Source organism: Lichenostomus cassidix, chromosome 3, assembly GCF_008360975.1.
Source record: "Lichenostomus cassidix isolate B80296 chromosome 3, HeHo_3.0, whole genome shotgun sequence".
In the NCBI taxonomy this organism is placed as follows: domain Eukaryota; kingdom Metazoa; phylum Chordata; class Aves; order Passeriformes; family Meliphagidae; genus Lichenostomus; species Lichenostomus cassidix.
In genome coordinates, this window is record NC_139483.1 from 49,487,026 (window position 1) to 49,511,794 (window position 24,769).

At 37.0% G+C, this 24,769-nt stretch overlaps 1 protein-coding gene across 4 annotated transcripts in view; it reads right to left on the minus strand.

Annotated features, from left to right (window-relative positions):
* Nucleotides 1–24,769, minus strand: part of REPS1 (RALBP1 associated Eps domain containing 1) — a 64,279-nt gene that overhangs the window by 38,621 nt on the left and 889 nt on the right. For all 4 annotated transcript variants that reach the window (XM_085055692.1, XM_085055694.1, XM_085055693.1 and 1 more), the window contains exons 2-3: nucleotides 10,211–10,334; nucleotides 6,066–6,265 (exon numbers count right to left, since the gene is read on the minus strand). In XM_085055692.1, coding sequence (XP_084911818.1) covers nucleotides 6,066–6,265; nucleotides 10,211–10,334 — 324 coding nt within the window. The remainder of the gene's footprint in view (nucleotides 1–6,065; nucleotides 6,266–10,210; nucleotides 10,335–24,769) is intronic.

Below are 24,769 nucleotides of genomic sequence, written 5' to 3' on the forward strand. Positions count from 1 at the left end.
AGAGATCTACTGAAACTGCACTTACATACAGGTTCATTCACTCCTTGTATATAGGTTGTTAACTATGTATCTGCCTTTGCAGCGGATAAAAAGTTGTCATTTTCACACACTCATTCCTAGAAAACATGGTTTGTTGCAGTTTCTGCTTCAGTCTTGTCTGGAGTTTCACACCTCAGTAAACAGAGGCAGTAGTTTCATCAGAACCAACTCCGATCCTCACCTGCAACACACATTCTCAGAGTGTTTTGAGAGTTTGAGCATGTATGTTGCAACTGAGCAACTAGGGTTGTTTGCTTTCACCTGTCTGATCTATTAATAAAAGAAATTAATTTTCAAAGCCTGATATGTCCAGAATCAGATATTTAAAAGATAAATAAGATACAAAACCTAACTTATCTGCTCTTCCAAATCATAGCATGGAAAAACAGTTTGCATTACTTACTGGTAGCTCATTTATTTGAAGATATGCACCTAATTTCTTTGGGAACTTTGAAAATTTTTCTCAGTGTCTGCACACTGTGGTAGATGCTTATTAGATCACCTACTATTAAAACTTCATTTTTATAACTTTTTTAGTATTTTCAATGCAATTATATTTAGATCCCTACCTTTTCTCTCCAGACAAATCTCAAAAAATATCAAAGCAATTACAACATTCTGTATTTTACTGTGTTAAGTCATTTATTTTATCTCTTTAAATGATTCCAGAAAATATCTAAATAAACACATGTTGACACAAATGGTTAACATTTTCATGTTAAATCAAACTAATGAAAACATCTTTGTCAATAACTAATCAAAAAATAAGGTTATAGCTACCAGGTAAAAATTAAGTAGTACATCTTAATTAAGAAAAAAAAAATCATATTTAAAAACATTATAAGAAAGAATTATTTTTGTCAGACTGGAATTACAAAACCAAGACACTATGAAGTACTCATAACTAGGATACCTTTGAACTGACAAGAAGTTACTAAAAATAGCATGTTAATTAATAACTCTAAACGAAGAGCCTTAGTGAAGACAAGTCAAACAAACTGTTAAGTTAACACAATAATGTTCTAAAGGAAAAATACTGTCCAGAGGGATCTCAGCCTCACAAGGGTATTAAAAGTACACAAGACAAATGAGATTATAAACCTTTTCCTGGGTCTCACACCTCAGGCCAGAAGAAAATCTCCTAAGGAGAATTCCAGAGATGATGAAGCCAGATATGATATCCAGCAAGTAGGTTTAAGGTGTTGTCATCCAGGCCCTGAAACTACCCAGCCTGCTTATGATTTAGTCAACAGATCCATAATGAAAAAAGATTTATGCTAGAGATGGTAATTGCATTGCAGAACCCAGGTTTTTGTAATCAATTAGCTTTCATACCGAAGAACAAAACAGCCCAAGGTTCAATGAGAACTTCTTTACTTGCAGCACTACACATTTTTGAAGAGGGGATGTGTGGTTCAGCCAATTACAAACTGACTGATCTGACCTCAGCAGTTTGAAAGGTTTTAAAGGATTAGATTTTTGAGGAAAATAATAATTAAACCAGAGACAAATGAAAAAGGGACCAATCACAGCATGAGAAATGATACTCAAATTGGCTGGTATTTTTGTGATTTCCTCAACAAAGGAACTGCATTACATTTAACCTGAAGCTGAGCACACCTCAGCAGGGTGTCATACAAGATAGTTCCAACAACATGGAGATTAATACAAGGATCTAAAGTGTAAAAGAACTGGTTGTAGAAGGGGCAAAGCTGGATTGTATTAGAATGGGAATTATGAGATTGAAGGGAAGTGTCTAATAATGCTCCTCAATGACTGATTTGGGCATTAACCTAATTTGATACTTTAGGTAACTGATTATGCACACTACATAGCATGCTTACAAATTGTGACAACAAATGTGAGGCAGCAGATGGATGGATCCCTTTCAGGACATAGGCAATATTCAGCTATCAATTTTTAAAATGTACAATACAGTTTTTCTTGCATAATGAAAGTTAATACTGAAAGTCATAATGAGCAGACTGGATGCATGGGTCATCTATCAGACCCCTACAATATGTCAAGTATGACAGATTTCCTTTATTCACAGCAGCCGAAGTATACGAGGTGAGATATACCAAGCAGAAGCAGGGAAGAACCATACAAAACAGTACTAATACTGGTGAAATATAATTTTGAACAAGAAATACAAATGTAGCAAAAGATTTTCAATAAGTGTGAATTCAAATTGGATCACAAGCAGAGAAGGATTAAGGATTACTGATAACTACTTTATGAGATGAAACTGAGACTACGGATTGTTTTGTCAAGCAAAATGGAGCTAAAGTGGAATGCAATAGTTTTCCAGTAAATACTAGTAGTGCCCTGCAGCAAATACTAATGACAAAGTTGTTAAAAGAACAGGTTGAACTAAATGGGAATTCCCACCATATTCCCATGAATCTTCCACAATATTCTTACAAAGGCTCTGGAATGGTTTTCCCCAACATAGCCAGTGTGGAACAAAAGCCTTTGCGGTTTCGAGAGAGAATCCCAACCTTTTTAAAAACTTGTTATCCAATACATTTTCTCATAATAATAAAGAGTTAGATGCAAATGAGATACGAGACCTTTACCAGTTCTGTGCTTGTAAACAATTTATTTAATACCAGGTATATTGTATCTGGAACTACCTGTTCAATCTACAAAACAGAAGTACATAGATATGAACTACTGGCAAAACCCTAAAATAAAGTCACACTACTTTTCATATAGTTGAAAGAACTGAAATGATCAAATTCTGTCTGCTACAGGTACCAAATTTGAGCTGCCTCTTCCTAAGGCTGCACTGACATAGCAATAAATCAATATGACCTGGAGTGACAGTAATATGCTTAATGCACCCAGAGGCAGAGAAGTACCTTCACCTTTACCTCTTATTTTCATCTGGATATAGCAAGGTTCAGCCTGTGAGTGTTTGTCAGATACATGTTTTCAGATGTTAAGAGTCCAAATATCTATTGAAGCTAGAGATCCTCCTTTACTGGAAAAGAGGTAAAAGTATCCTAAAGCAGTACCTGATCAAAATCAGGTTTGTACTTAACAAAACTGGAAAAAGAATTTGCATTTTGGCTTTAAAAGCAAAACACAAAACATCCCCAACATTGAGAACATTTAGTCACTTGTGAGCTACTTTCAGAAGACACAAAATTCTTCCTAATCTCAACACTGCAGCTTCTTCTAAGAAAGTTTACAGTACACTAACATTTTTAGTAGCATAGCTACTACTATCAAGGTATAGAGATACATATACACACACTGTGGTAGCATACCTATGTCACCAAAGTGCTTATACAGATATCACATTGCCAGCAGAAGTGCTCAAATCTACTTAGCCTCTGTTTTTTGCAGAAAGAGAAATTCTGTCAGAAGAAAAAAAATATTTTCACCCAGTGTTTCATCTCCACTAAGATGTGCAATTAACATGCTATCCAGTGAGTGAAGGCATCTTTCATTATTCAGCTTGACTCCTAAAATCAGTTCTCCAGCTTCTGTGACAGTTGGGCATGACTTCAGTCACCTTCTAACAACATTAAAAAGATATAAACTTCTGTCCAGGGCTATATTTACAAACTAAAAAAACTACAACAAAATCATTTATAGCTACTCTTTGGAAACACAGCTTGACTGCGATTTCCTGATGCCCTGCCTGCAATTAAAGTTCATTGAGGGAGCTGCCAAAATAATGCATTGATAAAGAAACAGCTTCATCTAAGACATTTCAGCAGACAATATACTAAGTGAAGTTCTTCTCCATATATTATTTGTGATTCTGAGCTATTATACTGTGCATGACAAATCTCACTAATATGAAAAGCTGCACATAAATGAACCCAGTTTTTAAAGATGACAATTAAGACACCTTATGATTACATATAAATAATATTTCAGCCATAATGTTTTAAGAAATCAATGTATTTTCAAGTGGTGGGCATATTCTCAAAGCCACAAACAGTTTAAGAAAAAACAAACCCCAAATTTGCTAATGGACTATCTAGCAACTACATGATAAGCTCCATGAGTGAAATATCCAAGTTTAACTGACATATTCCTCCAGAAAAAAGTGTGATCCCTAAGAAGATGACACATTGTGATTTACTTCTCAGACATTGTCTCTTCTCATACTTATCACTCAAAAAGGTGGCATGAGAATTCAGAATCTGAAACTTTCTAGATTTCATAAATTTGAAAGGTATCTCCAGGTGAAGACCACTAAGTCAGTAATTTCCATGAAAACAGGAATAAAAGCTGTACACATATTTTGGAAAATAATCCAATTAGAGTATTTATGTGGTTACGTGAGAAACCTGGGCTTTCTCAGCTTATTTCTAACCTGATATCTCAATCAGTAAGTATTAGATTGGGACAAGAAGGCAGCTTGAATGGGTTCATTGTACAGTCAGAAATATAGCATCAGCCACAGAATGTTCAGTTTTACAACAGGGTGCAAACTGAGACACTACTTCTCTGATGTTTTAGATCGTGAATACAACTTGAAACTCCCGGACTCAATGCTGTGCTGTTACACTTGTTTTAAGCCTGTTTTCTGGGCCAGATCTCTCAAAGGACTTAGATACAGAGTTTCTTTTTTCTGATGATCCTGCGCAGAGTTGCCTGAAAGAGAGATACTAAGTTGCTTCTATCAGCCAAGACAGAGAAATGAAATTTAGCTGCACGTACACCTTTGGAAATATGTGGCTTCTTTATCCTGAACTTGAAGATCTCAAACACCAGATTTATTTTTCTTTTTGTAATTTTAACATTATGCCACTACAGATTTCAGTATTAAATTACAGCTGCCCACTAAATAAACACAACATCATGATGGAAGCATATAAATTACAGTTTCAACCCAAGTAAAACCCCACCATCAGATCTAGCAAATCTGTGATGTGCAAAGTGCTTGGCAGCTCTCTGAAACACACCTACCCAAAACTAGACAGCTAAAAGGTATCCTGAGACCTACTGCTAGCTCTCTTTTCATGACATTCTCCATTTTCTCTTTGAAAGAAAGGAAGTGCCAGCCAAATGCTGATTACAGATTTCCTCTATTAATTTATTTTTTCTTTATATTGGATCAGTCTGGGCTATTTCCATAGAGACTAATTAATGTTTGTGAGTGATTCCTTGATTCCCAGAGTGACTATGGGACATTCACAAGTTCCTCAATTCTTTATAAAATAAGCTCAGAAAAAAAGTATACCATGGGGAAGAAAACAAATCATTCAATACACACACCCAGAAAATTTTAGCATTTGCACTCAGCTCTTGCTTGTAGAAAAGACAATCAGAAAGGATTTCCCCATGGAAAAAGAGCATAAAGACTGTAAACCCAAGGAATTATGTATGAGAAGGCACCAAGTTGTAAGCCTTTACAGTTTTCATTTATTCAGACATCTTGTCACCGAAGATGAAAGAACCAGTGAACAAAAAGAAATCAGATTTCTCATTATTAAAACACAAGAAAAAGCTATGCAAAAACTTCTGGTTTTCTGGTTCTCATTGTCTCTCCTTAACAGTTAAACAGCTGAACAATAAAATGTGAGGTAGCGAAAAGCAACTGTGAAAATACACAGAATTTTTTCTAAATATAGTATTTCAGATTTGCATGTACTGGAGCATGTTGAAGGACTAGAAATTCAGTCTTCCATGGCACTCAGTACCGCTGTTCCAATGACCAGGAAACTGATGGGAACTATTTAATAAATGAGCTATCAATATCATAATGACTACAACTTTATATTTGCCATCCTAGCTTACATATTGAATTTCTTTTCTGTCTCAATTCTTTGTCCATTACTGGCAATATTTTAAACAGAGATTTTATGACTTCATAAAAATGTCTCCTACATGCAAGTATTTCAGAGGCACATATGGTCTTTGTGTATAGTATGTATCAGTACAATGTTTTTAAAAGAAACTATATTGAAAGTAACAAAGCTTAGAAGCCCTATCAAATTGACATGTACACAGCAAAGTAGTGGTTAAGAGTGTGTCCCATTTAATCTTTTAAATTAATTTACCTGTTGGTCAGTTGATGTACGTTGCTGAACTGCATCATGGCTCACAGAGCCTTTTTTGACTTGTATCCTGCCAGGTGGAGGAGGAGGAATCACACCTGAATATGAAGCTGAGTTATCAGCATCTGAAGAATACAAGGCTGTGTGTTTTGACTCCTGTTCATTCTTTGACACAACAAATCTGGGAAGAGGGAGATCCTTTACTGTAAAAAAAAAAATAAAGCAGGACATTTACATAAACATGACAATTAAGAAAAAAATACAGTTCTATTTTGAAGTTAAAATTTCACATGCGAATCAATTTCTTACACACTGAGATGGCTGCTACAGTCAAGACAACACCTGGCAGCTGGGAAAAACAAATACATATTCTGCATTAGACTTCACAATTCTGCTACCCAAGTTCTGACTTTGGTACACAAAGATGACTTCACATTACTCCATTACAGCTTTGCACTACAACTGTGCAATACATGCAGCAACAATCAGATAACCTGGATTTACCTCATTTTTTGTTAGTTTTGTCAACATTTCATTACTGAAGTGTGGTTTTCAATATTTATCTACCATTTCTAGCACATATATAGAATTAAAGTCTTCATATAGAATGGTTCATCAGCAAAACAAATGCTGAAATACTGCAGTGTATTCAGCATCACCTTCTGGCGAACTAATGTCACATTCGTATTTACAACAGATAATATAACCTAGTTGTATCACAAATACTGTGACTATTGCTTAAAGACATATGCGCATACTTTTCTACAACAAAAGCTAATTTAGCTAATTGGGATACAACTGGAAACATTCCAATGTCACCTCATTGATATGAACAACTAAAATGCAAAGTTTCTACAAAATGCTAGGAAGGTATTAGCTTTATGTACCATGGCTCAGAGTAGCCCAAGAAAAATGAGGCTACGTAAACATTCAATTTCCCACAGCAAGATTTCTACCCTTTTTCTCCCAACTGCAACACTTGGAAAAAAAAAATTGTGAATTTGCTGCACAGCTTACTTGGAAATTACGTTTCCAACACAAAACAAAATTACAAGCATGGCAGAAATTTAATTTCTCTTGCTGAGTGCTTATGTAAATTATTTTTGGTACTGAGAATGAGTCAGTGGTACTACAACTATATTAAAATATGAGATGAAATTGCATACTGTTTATTACATGAGCATTGTACTCCCTGTTGCAGCAGGAAAGTAACATAACTAAACAGTGAACCAGAGCCAGCCAAAAAGTGAAAAAGTCATTGCATGCAAGTGAAAATGTGTATGTTTGCAAAACCAGGAAAACACAGACACCAGATGATCCAACTGACACAGGGGAAGTCTATACAATTGGCTGTGCCAGCACGAGACTTTGGTATGAGTTCTCTGGCATGATTTCACAAGATAACAGAGGACTCAAGAGAAACACAAAATACTCTATTGTCTCCTTTAAAAGAAAGAGTAGATAAATATAGGCTTGTTTAGCTGTACTAAGTTCCTACATGACTAACCTGCTATTTTTACCTCTCTCCTGACTTTTCCCCATAACAGCAGGAAAATCTCATTTCAACATTACAATATTTGTTACCATTCGGAAATCCCTCAATAATAAATGTGATAGCTGTCATGAATGGAACTAATCCTTGATATTGAATATATTAAAGGATTCTCTGTACTTTTTATCCCCACGTCCCTCCTAACATTTTCTTCCACCAAAACCTGCATTCCATACTTAGGAAATAAATATTACTTTGAAACAGACACTGTTCATTCATGTCTCAATTTTTAGCTTCCTGGAAATAAAATTTTCTGGGACAAAGTACCAACGAGTTTAGAGACTTGTAGTATAATAACTAATGCCAGCATTCTTACTCTACTGCACATCTGAATAATCAAAAACGTACTCACTTAAGAATCAATTGGACCACACTTATGTTAGACTTACTATTCAAAATTCGACTGAGATTCCACTCAGCAACTCGGATAAAGCAAGTTTCCTGTCTACTGACAAGACACACACCAAAGAGCAAAAGAAACAAGTAGGAAGGTGAAAAAAAATCCCAAGATAAAAGAATGAAGAAAATTAAGAAAAATCAATGAACCATGCATAAAATGGAGAGCTGAAAAGCAGATGTCCAAAAATATAAGCTTTAAATAACTTAAAATATTTGAAGTGAGAAAGAGTATATAGCTTAGTTTGGGATGGCTCTAACAGTTCCTCTTCAAGACATCTTGGAGGTGGACTGTGGGCAGAACCCAGTTTGCAAAGGAAGGCAACCCAAGCCCAGAATCATTTTATGAATCTTCAGCCTGCTGTATTTTAGCTGTTGAGTTAGCTGTTACAACAACACTTGAATCATTCTAGAAGCAGGAAATTCATAGATAGGACTGGAACCACTGCAACCAAGGCAACAGACCATAGCTAAAAACAGTCAGGGTAAAAATAAATGTTCTCTCCATTGAACTTCATGTATTTCGTAGGCTTGGAACCTGTTACAGAAAATTATTCCTAGAAGTCCAGAAATCATTACAAGTATTTCTAATATTGTCATGAATCAAGGAAATTATCAATGTGAAATTATGAAAGTTCCAATTGCTGTTAACTTTATAGCTACATATTTTATATTTTGGAATTAACTCTGCACCTTCATTCAATTATTTCCTTCCAATTTCTTCTGACTTCTCTCTCTCTCTCTCTTTTTTTTTTTTTTTTTAATAGATAAGTTCCTTTTGGTTAAGGTATCTCACATTAAAATAAAACCAAGCTTATAGAATCCCTGGAAAAAACCTACATACAGATTTGTCTTTCCCTTCTTCAATAGGCATTTGATGAAAAATTCCACAATTGTTTGGACAGGGTCCAGTTTTATCAGTATTAAGAGTCAAAGGTTCTTTATCCAACTCTCCGATTTTAGGGCATTCTGCTACAACTTGCTAAAGCTTTAGATTCAGGAACACTCATCAGGAAAACTAGGGAAATGGTTTATAAACACAGAGTGGCTTATAAGCAGAAAGGAACTTGAATACTAGCAAAATGTTGACTAAAACAATGCACTTTTCCAAAAAGCTACAAAACCCCATGAAAGCAGTATAAACAGTTTGTACGAGCCTAGAATAAACATAAACTGTGAGAGTATACACAGTGATTCTTTTCCTTTTTAGAGCTTTGTCAAATACTTCAGTCATATCAAATTGTTTTTAACAGTCTCCTTAACTGCCATTTGATCTATATAATTTAGACACGAAAACTTCTCAAGACTTCTTTTATTAAACAGCATATAAAAATCATAACATTATTCTACAGACATAAAATCTACTAGAAAAGTCACTATAAGGCAAAACTGTGCTCAAAAGATGTTTTTAACTTGTGGGTTGTGTACTACAATGCAAGGGCTACAGTGACTTAAAACTCATTACATCTTCCTAAGTCTCTTTTCATCTTACAGAGCAAGGACATGGATCCACTTATCTCATTCAAAAGGCTACAAGAGAGCTTCACTTCAAAGCTCTTCCTGCTGCTCTAAATCATCTTCCTAGAGTAAGTCTTTCTCCTGCTCCTGTTTCACCACCCACACCACAGTGACCTTTGAAAAGTAGAGTAATGGGATTTGGCTGATAACTGACTTCTAAGATCTTTTACAGGCCAGGTTTTTCACAAGGAAAAAAACCTTCAACTAATCTTCATATCTGCACTAAGATGTGAAAAAACTGTCAAAGTGCAAAGAAATGTAACATTAGAAAAGATAACCTTCTGTTTGTCACAATCAAGGCTTTGGAAAACCCAGCAACTACAAAAGCCTGCGATGCTGCATTCTTCTTTTCCTTCCAGTTTACATTACTCCTCTTAGTACTTTATTCAGAGGATACAGCACTTTCTCACACCAGTAATCCACAGAATTAACTTGCTCCTACATAGTAGGTACAAGTTGTTCATTCATCCTATGGTGAACACAACACTTATTCAATGAGTAAGGTATTTAAACTCATTTACTGCGTGGTAAGAAAACACTCTCAGTCTCTCCACATTTTTAAATTTGTAGCATGTATAAAAAGACATATCACACCAATTGACAAGGTTACTCTATTAGAATCCGTGAGCCAACTACCAATAATCAGCATCTCAATCCCCACGCCTCTGGTCCTGTGATTTACCTGTATTTAAGCTTTCCACTCTTAGAGGGAGACCAGACTGGGCCACAGCAACAAGTTTCAAAGCAATGTAAAACTGACTTCTTCCAAAATAGCCAAGTCTTGTTGCACCACAGAGCTCCATAATCTGAAATGAAACACAGTTACTTAGAAAAAGAAATTTTAAACGCAACTGCTACACAGATTTCATACATTTCAGAGTAGCATTCCATGTTTTCAAACATATTGACCTCATCCTCCTTCACAATGATGACTTGCAATCTTTTTGAAGGGCATTTCTGCTTGTGCTGGGTCACTGATAAAATACTAAGCATGACACATCCCAAACTGGACCCTCTGATCTAAATGATCCAGACTGCCTTTTTATCTAACTAGCAGTCTCATCTAGACTGCAATGTTCCAAATGAGACATCAGGATTCTCTTGAACACCACAGTGAAACACTTGTTGAAGCCAATGTAGATGGCACCACTGCTTCTCTCTCCTCAACCTCGGTTCCAGACAATCTGGTGGAAAAGCACTCTTGGTAGTCTTAATTACTGCTTTCACCTTTATATGCCTAGAAAGGGCTTCTAAGCAGACAGGCTCCACAATTCCTCAGGGACCAAACTGCAGCTGACCAGCATGCAGTTCCACAAATTAATCTTCCTTTACATTCCTGAAAACGATGGCAATATCTTTCTTCAGTCATTGAGACCCAACCCTGATCTCCACAACTATTAGAAGAGAAAAGTGACTTGCAACAACATTAGCTAGCTCTCTCAACACACTCAGAAAGATCCCATCTAATCCCATGGGCCCGATATTTCTCTAGAGACCCATCACCTTTTTGCAATACTTCTAGTTTCTCTCCTTCAATCTTATTTCAGGCACAAAAGTCCATGAGACTTTGCCTGTGAACATCAATGCAGAGAATCCCAGACTAATTTACATCCATGGGCATTCATTTCTGTCCTCACGCTTCCCACCTGACCTCAGTCATGCTCTCTTGTTGGCAAATCTGGTCTCATCACATCTACTCATTTTCCTAACTACTGGGATGTACTATTACTGGACTTAGAGAAAGAGATCCTGAAAGGTTTCCCATCTTCTAGAAGACCCAGTTCTGAGGGCAGAGGAGCCCTGCTGGCAGGCAAGTTCCTGCTGAAGAAATGAGCTCCATTTTCACACAGCAATAACTGAGCCACCTGATGCCCAAGCTGTTAGCCTGTGTACTTCAGCACCACTGGAATTGAAAACAGACTTCAGTAACTCCATACAATGAATCAGATGAGTTTACCAACTAAACTGAGCTACATACAGCTTAACAAGAATTTTGGGTATCTCCTTGCCATACACCAGCATTCTGGAACATCATGCAAATAAGCTGCTGTAAAACCTGTCACAGGAAGGTGTGGGAACTTGACAAACACTTAGCTCCAAAGAAGTCCCAAAAGGATGAGCAGGTCTAGGACTGTATATGTAGCTCAAATCCTGCTGGAGAAAAACTTCTGCATTAAATCACTTGGCTGTGTCTGCATCACACTTAACATACTGTCCCACAGCTCTTGTGTTATTTTTATTTCCCCATTGTAGTATTTCTGCTGCATGATGTCTGGCGAGAAGTCAGGGGATAACGGGGCATTTTCCAAAATTCATTAAATAAAAGAAAATAATTCAATACAGTTCAATAGAAGACACTAGTTTCAACAGGTTGGCTGGACTACAAAAAGTGCTACCAGGAAAGAAGTGACAATGTAAATTGACAGATGACAATTCAAATAAAAACGGAGCCACCAACATCTAAACCTTTACTTAACCCAATGCCAAAAATAATTATACTGAGTTTAAATAACTAGCAGAGCTAAAGGAGTGGAGATTCAAGAGACAGCTAGCAATCAAAACCAGTGTGATAGCAAGAGCAATTACTTTTTTTAAAACACTGCATGCTGGAAGACCGAAGGAACATCCACATACTTGAGTACACCCAAAATAGAAAAAGCTTGTGGATCCAATGGCCTAGCACCAACAGATGAGTTAATCAGACTCTCATAAGTCTTACAAAAAGAAGTAATGATACAGGTATTTTGAGCTTATGGAATCATTAGGTAGCAATGGCTTTGTAAAATTGCAAAGCCAATGCTGAACTACAAATTACCTTCTTTTGGAGCTTGTCAGTATGGCCAGATAGAAAAAAACCTTCAGTCAAAACCTGAATTAATAATTAAGCAACTGTGACAGGCAAGCATGACAAAGGAAAGGCAAGCATGGATTTGAGGTAAATATACACACAAATACACCAGATATAAGTATCAAGAAAAGGAAAAAGCTAAGGATACAAAACAATCCTAACCCTCCACCCTCCCCCCACAAAATACTCTTCTGCTGCTGAACAAGTAGGCATCAAATCCACTCACAGCTAGCTAAAGGAATGCTCTGTTTCAAATACAGAATATAACCTAATTAGAAACATGACTGAAGGTTGAGTAAAATCATTAGCTGCAAACACCTAGTGGAGACTCCTCTGCTGAATGACAGCATGCTTAAACATACTCAAAACAGTGTACCTGGAATCTCCTTGAAGCAGGATTTAAACATGCAACAGGTAATAAGCTATAGTGAACGGGGGGTGGGGAATAATAAGAATAAAAAACTATCAAAGGATTGCTTCTCTGAGATTTAGGTTTAGGGCTTTCATCTGCTTAAGAAGAGAGAGGATAAGGAATTTCCCTAAACTCTTCAAGGAATGTAGAGCCATTTTCAAGACAAAATGCTTCAAAATGGTTTTAATCTCCTTAGATATGAAGATCCTGAGGTCACACTACTGCAATTAACCAGAGTAAGGCCAACAACTCTGTGAGGCTCCAGAATTGGAAGCCATTGATACAAAAACCACCAAAAACCCTCCAAACAAACAGACAAAACCCCCACAAAAACATATATATGTAGAAGGTATAAATTATAAAACTGCACGCTTGGTCATCCTACTGCAAAGATCTAACAACAGCATCAGCAATACGAGGAGTTGGCACAAACCAGACATTGTTACAATGAGTATGTTATTAAAGGGCACTGTTTCAAGTAGATACCTTCTGGAACCCTTACAGGTTTCAAATAAGAGGCCCTCGAACTTTGAGAGGTTTGTGAACCTTTACAAATTCCACGTGAAGTGGAAAAAATCATACATCTATCAAATGTACTGAAACACACTTTCCAAAACACAGAAAATCTCTCTGGGAGAGTCTTCCAGAATACCACAGTCTCCCTGCCCCCAGGTTCTTCTACAAGGCAAATCAAACCCATTATCTGTAAACATTATTCATGCAAAAGTACAACAATACTTAAACAGGGATGACTTCAATGCTAAAACAATAAATGAAGTAACATGCATGCCACCTACACAGTAAAGATAAAAATATTTCATCTGCTTGGAGAGAACTACTAAAGTACCTACTGTTCCATAGCAGAGGGTGGCAAGAGGCAAGACCTGAACAGCTTTTGCAGGCTGGAAGTTAAAACACACATGATGTGCGCTACTGGGAGGCAGAGTGAACAAACTGAGAGGAGGACCTTTTGCATCACCTCATCCAAATTAGGACATGGTTTATTAAAAGAAGATTCTTACACCAAGAATACAAACATGAAAATTGTTAAACACAAAGAAACCCCACATAGAATCACACAATAGTTGAACTTGGAAAGGTCCTCTCGAGATTATTTGCTCCCCTCCCCCTGCTCAAAGCAGGCTCAGCTACAGTAGTTGCTTTGGACTGTGTTCAATTGGGATTTTGAGTATATCCCAGTAGGGAGACTCTACAACCTCTCTAGACAACCTCTTTAAGTGTGTGATCACCTTTACAGTAAGAAAGTTTTCTCTTATGTTTAAACAATCACCATGAGCAATACCATGTAAACCATGCACCAGAAATACAAAACAAGTTTTCACATTCATGATACAGTGTTTGATACAAACTTGAGTTAAACCAAACCATATGATATACTTGTGCTTCAATATTCAGGAAATGATTGAGTTTTACAGTGTATATTAACAATAACCTCCAAATTAAAAACAAGCAATACATTAAAAAAGTTTGCTTCAGATAAAAAAAAAATATAATTAACTATCTTGCTTCAGTTTTGTTAGTTAATAAAAATGTAACTGACTATGGATTGATTTTAATTCACAGTTTAAAATGAAAAAAATCATCACATCAACAATGTTATTTTTGTATCTCATATGCAGCAGTTCATTTGTGAGAATTCTAAAGCTCTCTGCAGACTTAAAACATATGACAGAATGTTTTCCAATTTAAAAATTTATTGAAATACAACTTCAAATTGGGTACTAGAAAACACTGTCCTACAACAGTGCTCTCCTGAAGTCACATAATCCACTCACCTCAGCTACAACAAAAATTAACCACATCTCTAGAGTGGAATGTAATTCAGGGATGTATAACGTTAGTTGAAAAAATGTTTCCTAGCCATTGCTATTGTAGTAGAAAAAAACCCTGACCTACCGAAGAACTACGAAAATCTCCTTCACTCGTTGTTTTCCTAGCTTGAACACATTTCTTTCCTCACAAATCGTTATCTTCTAATCATGTTATTCTGCAACTGCTGTTAGATCAATTCCTGTCAGTTCATTTATCTCAATCGACCTCACTAATTGCTGACCACAGCCTGGCAGTTTTCCAACTACAGTCTCTCATCTATTGTCAACTGGACAAAGCAATACTGATTAGCCTGCTAATATTAGTTAGAATTTTTAACTTCTCTTCAAAAATCTCACTTGACCAGTAGCTTCTCAGATGCAACAGTTGTTGACAGCACTGTGCAACAGGAACAGGACAGAGAACTGACAAAGATCCTTCTTTTGATGAGTTATTTTTAACCAAGTCAAGTCTCTGACCCAGTTCTCCGCATGGCTCCACAAAGCTTTGCACAACGTGGGACACAAATAAAAAAAACAATTGTAGACAGGACAAAAAAAGAACGCCGCTAAAAGAAACAGTCCAAGTACCGCTCTGAATTCTGTTTCAGCACATTGCAAACATTTAAATAGTCTTACACCTATCCAAAATGCATCTACGAAGGATAACAAATACTGCTTTATTTAATATTCAGTCAATGTAAAGCAGAAAATGTTCATGTGCTGAACAGCAAGTGGAGAATTATCTCTAATATATACATTTATCTTATTAGGCACTTAGGAATTGTAGTAAATATAGTTAATCAGTTGATACTAAGAATTCCAAGACACAGAGTATATTTAGGATGTTACTGTACTTTGTTGCATAACAAATAGCAAGGTTTTACTGATTGTTCCATGAAGATGCATCTCAGTCAATGCCACAAACCTGGCTTCAGAACACAGGCTTTGAAAGAAGTAAAACCAATAGTTCTGGAGGATTTCCAAGGAAACACAGACTCTCTGACAATGAGCTATTTAGAGTCTCCTACTGTCTGAGCTTCTCCTAATACTTCTCCACCCTTGATTTTCACACTGCACACATCCACAGTAGAAGCAGACTGCTAAAATGCCATCAGGAAGAAAAGATACTCATCAGCTTGGACAATTAATTCTCTATAGATATTAGAACTAAAATTTCCCATTCCACAGGTCATTTCAGTGTCAAACATACATCTGTTTCAGTTAAATGAAATTTCAGAATTAATCACATCAGAAACAATTAGCTGCTCAAAAATGACCCAGTATTTTAAGGCTCAGAGGAATTATTCTGCCCCTGTACTTTGGGATCTGTTTTACAAGCATGTTCACTCCCTTAGTAAGGGTTGGCAGATTTGGAGTCATGCTTTCATTTTGTTAATAGAAAAGCACTAAAATTCACTGGAAATTTAAAACTCTGATTTATGACAGATAGTAAATTCTTAACAAGTGAATATGCTGACCACCACACACAAAAACCGCACAGAACTTTTACTATTGGTGGTGCTTTTTGAACCAGTTATACCTCAGGTAATTCCTGACCCTGACCCATTCCAGAAGTGGTCTGCAACATCTCTTCTTGTCCCTGGTAGCACACAGATTCAGGGTGGATTAGCATAATTTATTAAAGACACTTCCTAATGCAGTAGCAGCTTTTTTGATTTTTCCATTTGCAATCAAAGTTTGTGGTCTTACTAACAGCTCCTGCCAAAGCTGTTACAAGCCCTACACATGAATCTTAACCTGCAGAGTGTCTCATGCAGAGCTCCATGGCTCTCCAGAGGTCAGCAATTCCCTTCTGATTTGGTAGTAGATGGCAACACCATCCATCAATCCACAAGGATGAATCAGATGCACCCTGCCTACAACTCTAAGATCCTGACTTAAGAGGGGCTACTTTTCCAAATATCTAGACTAATAGCCTGTCCTACTTAACTACAACTCAAAGAAAACACTGTCAAACACCCTCAAAAAGAGAGCAGGATAAAGATTTGTAGACCCTTCTGATATGTTCAATAGCACCAACATTGGAAAATACAGCCAAACGAACACTCACTTAGAAAGCAACTACCACCCTCCCAGGCAAAAAGTCACACCGGGAAGTCCTCAAGGCAGAGTTGATCTTCACTTGTATTAAGACTTTCTCTACTGCTGTTTTTCTGGCAGAGTAGTGTTCATGAGAAAGACACTTTACAAACAGAAATTGTAATAAAGCAGCCAGAAGAACTGGAAATTAAAAACAAAAAAAACAAAAAAAAACCAAAAAAACCAAAAACCATCTGAAGCAGCAAAAGACAGCCTGGGGAACTACAAGAACCATTTCTAATTTTTCATGCATAACAAGAGGCTCTTTTACAGTGAGATACTCCACATACCTGTGTTCTCTTACTATGTAATTTTACATTACTGCTTAACCTAAATAGCTCCTCCCTCCTCTGCTCTCAGCAGCAGTTGCCCATTCCTAAGCACTAACTGCTGCTCATTTATCTGGTCACATAATACGATTACTCCACTCAGGAAGCCAAGAAGTTACTGTGTTAGTTATTTTCTCTTTTATTAAACTGAATCTGTCTACTGTACAACCAACAAACACCTCAGCAGAGCTTCAGAAGTTATTTACTCACAGGCTTTATTCACAAAAGTACAAATTTTTAGGAATAAACTGCAATGGATCTTATAGCATACATCTCTCACTGGCCAACATCAGGTATCTAGTACTTGTTTTTAAGTCTGCGGTTTATGTTTTTGACAAGCAAACCCTGAAGCAGAAATGGCAAACAAGTCCCAGCTGGCACACAAGGAATGACATTCTTTGTCTGTAATCTTTTGAGGCACTTGGTCTTATTCTTGCAATAATTAAAAGACCAGCTGAATACTTATGAAGACTAACCAAGTTTGTCCTCACTTTGTGTTGTTTGCTTTATCTTATGGTTGAAGTTTACATGAGTAAATAACTTCTGAAGCTCTGCTGATCTTCAAAGTGTAATTTATCTCTCATAGCATAAACAAATGAATGGAACTACTTGCATATAATTACCAAGAAAGCATCTACCTTCAGCAGGCACTGGAGAGATATTTCACAGATATTCTAATTGTGGATACTCCTGCCATACAGCATTAAGCTGATTATTTTTCCTGTCATACTAAATGCTGAAGAGAGGCACCTCTGTATTTTCTTTCTTTTCAGACCTTCTTTATAATTTAAGTATTCCAGTGATTGATATTCCTTGCTAATAATTATTTTCTTTTTCAGTTTTTAACATTTTCCCCACACATCACCTTCCATTACTATGCTAGAACAATTCCAACAGAGAAAAACCCCGAAGAACGAACACAAGCTTCTGGTTTTTTTGTTAATATGAAATGAAGATCAAGGCATTCTCTGATCCCAGAATTAGTGGTCATGCTGTGCCTTGACAAATACGACTGTTCTGGTCTGTTTCTGTTATTCCTGAGCACCTCCATGTAAGTTTACCTGACGCTACTGTGTCCATTACTTTACACTCCTTTCCCATTTCTATCTTTTATCGTCTGAGCATCAACCTGAGCAGCGTTAATTAGTTACTTAGCTTTGCACTGCTCTCCTCCTCCCACTGAGGCCTACAAGCCCTAAGGACGTGTCTATCAAAGTGTAAACAAACCTTGGTTAAAGTTCTAAAAACTTTACATTTACAGAGCTACACTTGAGACTCCATTGTTAACACTAGGTCTTAAATTATTTAAGATGCTTCAAATCAGAAAAAACAAGTAATTCACACTATTGTAATACTAATAGACTTTTCTAAAAAATTCTCAACTACTAATCTGCAGCAGGAATCAGTCAGCATCTAATGCTAAAATTTTACACAGCTCAGGCCCGGTCACTCTTTTCTGAGACTACTGAAATTGAAAGATATATTCAAAACTGAGCCTACTCATTGCTCTGTTACCATTCTTCAAAAGCAGTTTAGACATCAGAAGTCAATCATTCCAGAAATTCAGGTCAGACTGTCATCTTTTCCAAGTCTTTTAACCTATCAAAACACAGTTCCTATACACAGTCAGACATGCCTAAGTTATGTTGTACTTTTTGTATAACAAGTGTAGGGATAATTTAACTCTTCAGACACTAACCCCACGTGAAGAAACAAGCAAGTCATGAATATGATCACCAACTTGGTACATTAATTTAGAAACAATTACACTGCTGGCTTAAGAATACCCTTATGGTCAACAGAAATGCTAAAGGAAAGAGAGTAAGAGGGAAATATATTCTTACATTAATCATTACTGGAACTTCAGTGAGAAAACTTTGATAGTCAACATATTTCTCCCACATTCACTTCAGTCTTCAAACTCTTGTTTTAAAAGAAGAGCTGAACTCCAATTTGACATCTAGGAATTCTACAAGGAGGACTAATCTTAACAGCAAGTATTTATGACCTAATAGGTAGGAAACTTGTCTGCAAGGACTAATATTTTGAAAGTTAGTAAATATAGCTGAAAAGTCATAGAGACTGCCAGCAAAGTCCTATAATTTCACAGTATCTGCAGTAACATTTACTGAAGATTAGACTAAGATGAAAGTATGTTTGCCGTTTTTCACAGTCAGTGAAGTACTTAAAACTCCTATTACAAAAGAATCATTTTTACCAGTAAAAGATCAAATTGACAATCCATAATTCTGTACAGACAACTTGATTCTAAGACAGTTGCATTTGCCAATGGCCCTGATATTTCTGATTCTAGAATTCTATCCAGTCATGTCAGAAAGGATATTAATCACCCCTGCTGTAATCTGACAACATGTTTAAAAAGAAAAGAATAAACTGTTTTCAAACAAAGCTGAGCTGTGATACTTGAAATTATCTGAGTGCTGTGTTGGCATACAGAATTATGAAGGAATTATTTATTAAGTGACTGTACAGTATGAATACTAGTCAATTTCAAAGGCTCAAAACCAATTACACCAAGAAGTCCACTAAAAACAAATATAAGTCTGACTTAATCTACAGTCCTAAAGTTTTGCCATTAACTTCGTGTCTTTTGTTTCAAAAACAATGACTGTTCTCTTCCTAAATGCTGCTGAGATATAGACCACTCCATCTAATTAACTGTAAAAAGAAATTAATTTTCAGCCCACTATAGTCTCTGTAAAAGTAACATCACTAAAACATTTTTACCAGAATTCTGCAGAAACTCAAAGTACAATTCACAGGATAAACAGCAAACTAAAAGTAATTCCCAGCACTAACAGAAAGTACACTGCTTAAGTATCTCATCAATACAGAGAATCAAAGCTAACCTACTGCTAAACTGAAAGGAGAATACTCTATTATAGAGACATTTGAAGGGAAAAATAGGTACTTCACAAATCAGATATTTTTAACTGCAGATCCAGGCACTGTTTCTATTTACAACAGGTTTTTAACAACTCTTGTTTACTAAATGAGAATGGGGATACAGTGTACCAAAAATATGTACAAACATATTTTATAAGAAAATATATAAATATATAAAAATTATATGTAAATTATGTAAGATTATAATCAAAAGTCCACAGATTCATCACTTTTATGGTGCTCAGCCTAAAAAAATACTACAGATTAGTAAGAAAATTGCTATAGTTAGAGGTATCTACACTGGAAGAATACCTTGATAATGACCAGTTGTGAATATTGCCTCAGAAGAAATCTAAACTAACATTAAATCCTTCCTATGAGACATTTTAATATAAGATTTAAAATAATAATAATAAAAAACCCCAAACAAAATGCATGAGCTGGATTAAATAAAGTGACTTGTTTTAATTTGGGCTTGTTGCAGTCTAGTTATAGGTCAGTATTAGGAGAAAAAAGCTTTTTACACATTGTACATTTTTTAAAGATCTAAAAGTGCTATTATTTTTAAATATACTCCAAATTTCTATAACTGAAAGGAAGGCATGAAATTTGCCATTTGTAAGGAATTCTAATTTCTAACCCCATTAATTCTGAAAGAATAATAAATTCAGCAAATTAACCAGAATGAATTTGAGTCTTCTGCATGTCTCTACCACACAGGCAACCCTAAGCATGCCCTGGCTCAGCTTCCATTCAAAGCTGGTATTTAGCAGACTGCACTGATTTGACAAACAGGTAGTCTTTCTGTAGGAAAATTCACCCAAACAGTAACTGCAACAATGACAATTGTGAACAAGCTGTTATTTTCTTAGATCCCTTTCTCTCTACATTCATTTTCCAACACAGAAGCCATATTTTTAAATCAAGAACCTGCAATTTCATTTTTCCATGTTCTGCATATGGATTGTAATCCCATTTATAATTGTGCTGCCTGTCAGATGAGCTCTGGCATTTGCCAAAAGCTACCACCTCAAGAACAACAGAAGCCAGCACATGCATGCACCTTTGTTGTTTTCCTGCACAGTGCAGAAACTATAGCTGATGAATGAGGCTCTAAGCTCAGTCTGGGCTTCTCAATGAAGCAGCTGCATCATGGGTGGGTACACACTTTCTTACAGCTTTTGATGTGAAGGAAGCAAACTCTGACAGAGAATTGAGGTAGACAACCAAAAAGTGGTTTTTTTCAATCAATGAAAGAAGAACAAGGAAAACTGATCTGTCTGTAAAGACTCTTTAAAAACAAACAAAAAGCTTGAAAGTGGCTAACAAGAGCCAAAAATAGCTTTACACTAAGTTTTTACTGGACTAATGGAAGCCTACTGTAGTTTACATAACTGGACATAATTGTTCGATTGAAAGTCATTTCAAAGACTTTCTAACACTACATCAGAAGTCAGGTAACAGTGTTGCACAATGCCAGCACTGAAGATGACAGTTCATTCAATTTAGAGAAAATACATGCCAATACTCATATATTTGTAGTTTTATAATAATGTTGTATTTTAAAGCAAGATGCTTTGACTCTAATTTCAGATGAGTATCATCTGCACCATTGACTTGCTTCTTGTCTGGTGAAATTTCTGTGATTCATAACCAGGAGTACAAATTCAGAAAAAGTGAAAATTAACTTTGATAAAACCTCCTAACTTTTGACCCAACAAGCTCCTTGGACCAGCTCACTGTCTGTTCAAAGGAAAGCCAGAGCAAGCTCCATCTACCAGTGGTTTATCACAAACTCCATGCCAGGTCACAACTAAAACACCCAATTGCTCTAGAACAAAGAAAATTCTCTACTTCCCCTCTGTCAAAGAGTTTTCCTGTCTCTTTTCTTGTGCTAGCACTGACATTCATTCAACCTCACTTGATACAGAGTTATAAACAAAAATGTGTGAATAATTTTCTGCCTACACAGCCCCTGATGCCAGTGTACAACAGGACCGGACAGGCACTAGAGTCTTTGCAACGAGAAGGATCACATGGCTGAGGGAAGACAGAACCACCTCCTTCAGTGGCAACTCACCATTACATTTTTGTCAGCTGCAATGTGAAACCACACCCTGAGAGCGATCTGAAGACTCGTGTAACTGTTGTAAAGTAGCTGGACTTCTTACCGCAACACAAGTACTTTTATTCACTCTTTTACACAAGTCTTCTACCTTAATGCTCATTTCAGGGATGTGCATAAAAAGAAATGTGAGCTAACAGAGAGTGGTGTTCTTGTGTGAACGTCTTTGGTGTGGTATTTTTTATTCTGATAATAAAACTATCCTTTTGTGGATGTGTACAAAATGAACACCTAGCTTTTCTTCTCCAGGACGCTGTAGCTTTGTATACAACACCCATAACTGTTTCAGTCTTCTATATGTTCATTTATCCCCACCTAACAGGCGGCTGACAATGTCCCTCAGAGGGAGAAATGAAATTGATTAGGAACAATGAGACACACTATTGACCTTTGCTCCTGTGAGACAGATCTCTCACAAAGACGCAACTCTTTGCAAAAAAGGCTGCACATATAGCCAGCCTTTAGACAACAGATTTGCAAGCAAAACAAGCCATGAGTCTAAAAACGCAACTGTCATTCATTTCTAATGGAATCAGTTCTGAACTATTCAAAGGTACCTACCAACCTGCAGTACTGAAGAGGAAAAACTCTGAGGTAGCTCCTCAGGACTACTTGGTCCCCTTCAGCTTGAAGAGCAACAATTTTATGCTATGTTTTGCACACCTACAAACGTACTTAGCATTCATGTGACCAGTACTACAGCTGCATTCCAAGATTATGTAACGATTGGGTAACTGAACCGAGTTCATTTCCCCACAAGCATCAGGTGCTTCGAATGAACAGGTAAAAACACAGCACCATGTGGTCAAAAGAAATTCTGTCTCCTTCACAGGGTTTCCTATTTTCTCAAGCTATGTCATCTTGAGGTTTAAGTTACATAGTTTCAGCTTCCAAAGCACCAAATGTGATTTCCCTTTGAAGAACCCCAATCCAATATATTCATGCCTGTGTTAACCTAAGGTAGAGCCATACTTCCAGAAGAACAGAAAATAACTAGACAACTAAATTCTTTTTGAAGTACAAGGTACTTTACAGGTGACCAACTGTGATTGCACAAGATACTTATAATGGGTCAAACCGCTAAGGGCATTTCAACTTTCTTTGTACTATTTACAGTCTCATTCCTCAGGCAATCTAATATCTTGTTTGCCATTTTAACTGCAAGGTTCTCCTTGAGATCCCTACAGTGATAAGCCAGGTCTGCTTCTTGAGTTAATTTATTTAGGACCCATGGAATGACGCCCGAGTAGTCTCTCTTCTTCAGACGCAGTCTACTTTGCAGGAAAATATCTGACCTCCTCTGCAAAAGATAAGGATATAATCTGTGGACACTTGTATTCAAAATTCCAAGTCTTTCCAAGTTCTTGCACTAAATTCCTGTATAAAACAAAATCTCTAGCACTAGCTTACTATGCTGATCCAGACAAGTTCCATGTAAAAGAAATTTTTAAATACAGCAAATACGTAAACATTCACTTTCCCTGGGATGATTCTTCTGAAATTGGTGGGCCATACACAAAAAGCAGCAGTGGGTAGCCCCTGAGAAACCTTACTCATAATACTGAGCATGCAGACTCTCTTACCATTCAGTCCAGTCTAGCAAGTCATCAAATAAGAGATTACTGGTTTGCCAGGAAGAACCACTTCTTATTCAGCCCTCTTCCACTTCTCTGTGTCTTAAATTCATTTTAACTAACCAAGCTGGGAGGCCCAAAACACACCAACAGTAACCCTAGTCAGTAAGTGTTCTCCTGGCACTGAATTTCAGTATCCTGCAATTTGTGTACTTCCTTTCTAGCAACAGCAAGTTTAATACTTTGTTAAAAGGGCTGCTTATCTCACTAGGCTGAGGATGAAACTTAATAAAAGGCAACACAGCTTTCCAAATACAGCTTTACCCACAGCAGCTCAAAAGGCTACGTAAACTTTAAAGCACTGAACAATGACAGAGGGAACTGCAGAAACAGCAAATTATTACAAATAGCTGTTAATAAGAATGGTTCACTGGGAATATGTTCCTCAAATAATGACACAAGCACATAAAGTAGACTTTCCCTTTCCTATGCAGGCAGCTCTGCAATACTGCTACACCTTTTAGATGTAACCTGGCCAAGGAAGTGCTAAAATTGTGCACACAAATATTGCAAGTATGGACGCACCTCAGTCTTAACACCACATTTTTCATTGTTAGAACTGGATGACTACAGGTAAGTTACTTCCTGCTGGCAAGCGACGTCCAAAAAAGACTACATGGCTTAGGTGAAGTGGACCAGTGTCAGCAGCTCCCAAAGACACAAACCCAGATTTCCTTCTGTGCTGCTCTTCATCAGTAGATTGTGAGGCAAATCTCACCCGCCCTCCCAAAACACTCAGGGGTTCTCATGTTTTGGATGGCCTCTATCGGCATGGAATTGTTATCAGCTGCTGGATGCTGCCAACAGAGACAGCAGCAGCCCCTTCCCAGCCCTGCAGTCGGAGGTACGTAAGGGGAGGGGAGGCTTGGCACAGGGTGCTCAGCACAGAACTCGCTGTGGCCCCTGCCTTTCCCTTGCCGCCGGAGGGGCTCAGGTGGCCGGCCAGACAATAGCTCCCTGCTCGGTGCGGGGAGCTCGACCGTGTCCAGTTCTGGGCTCCTCAGTAAAAGAAAGACAAGGAGCTAAGAGAGAGGGTCCAGCGGAGAGATACAAA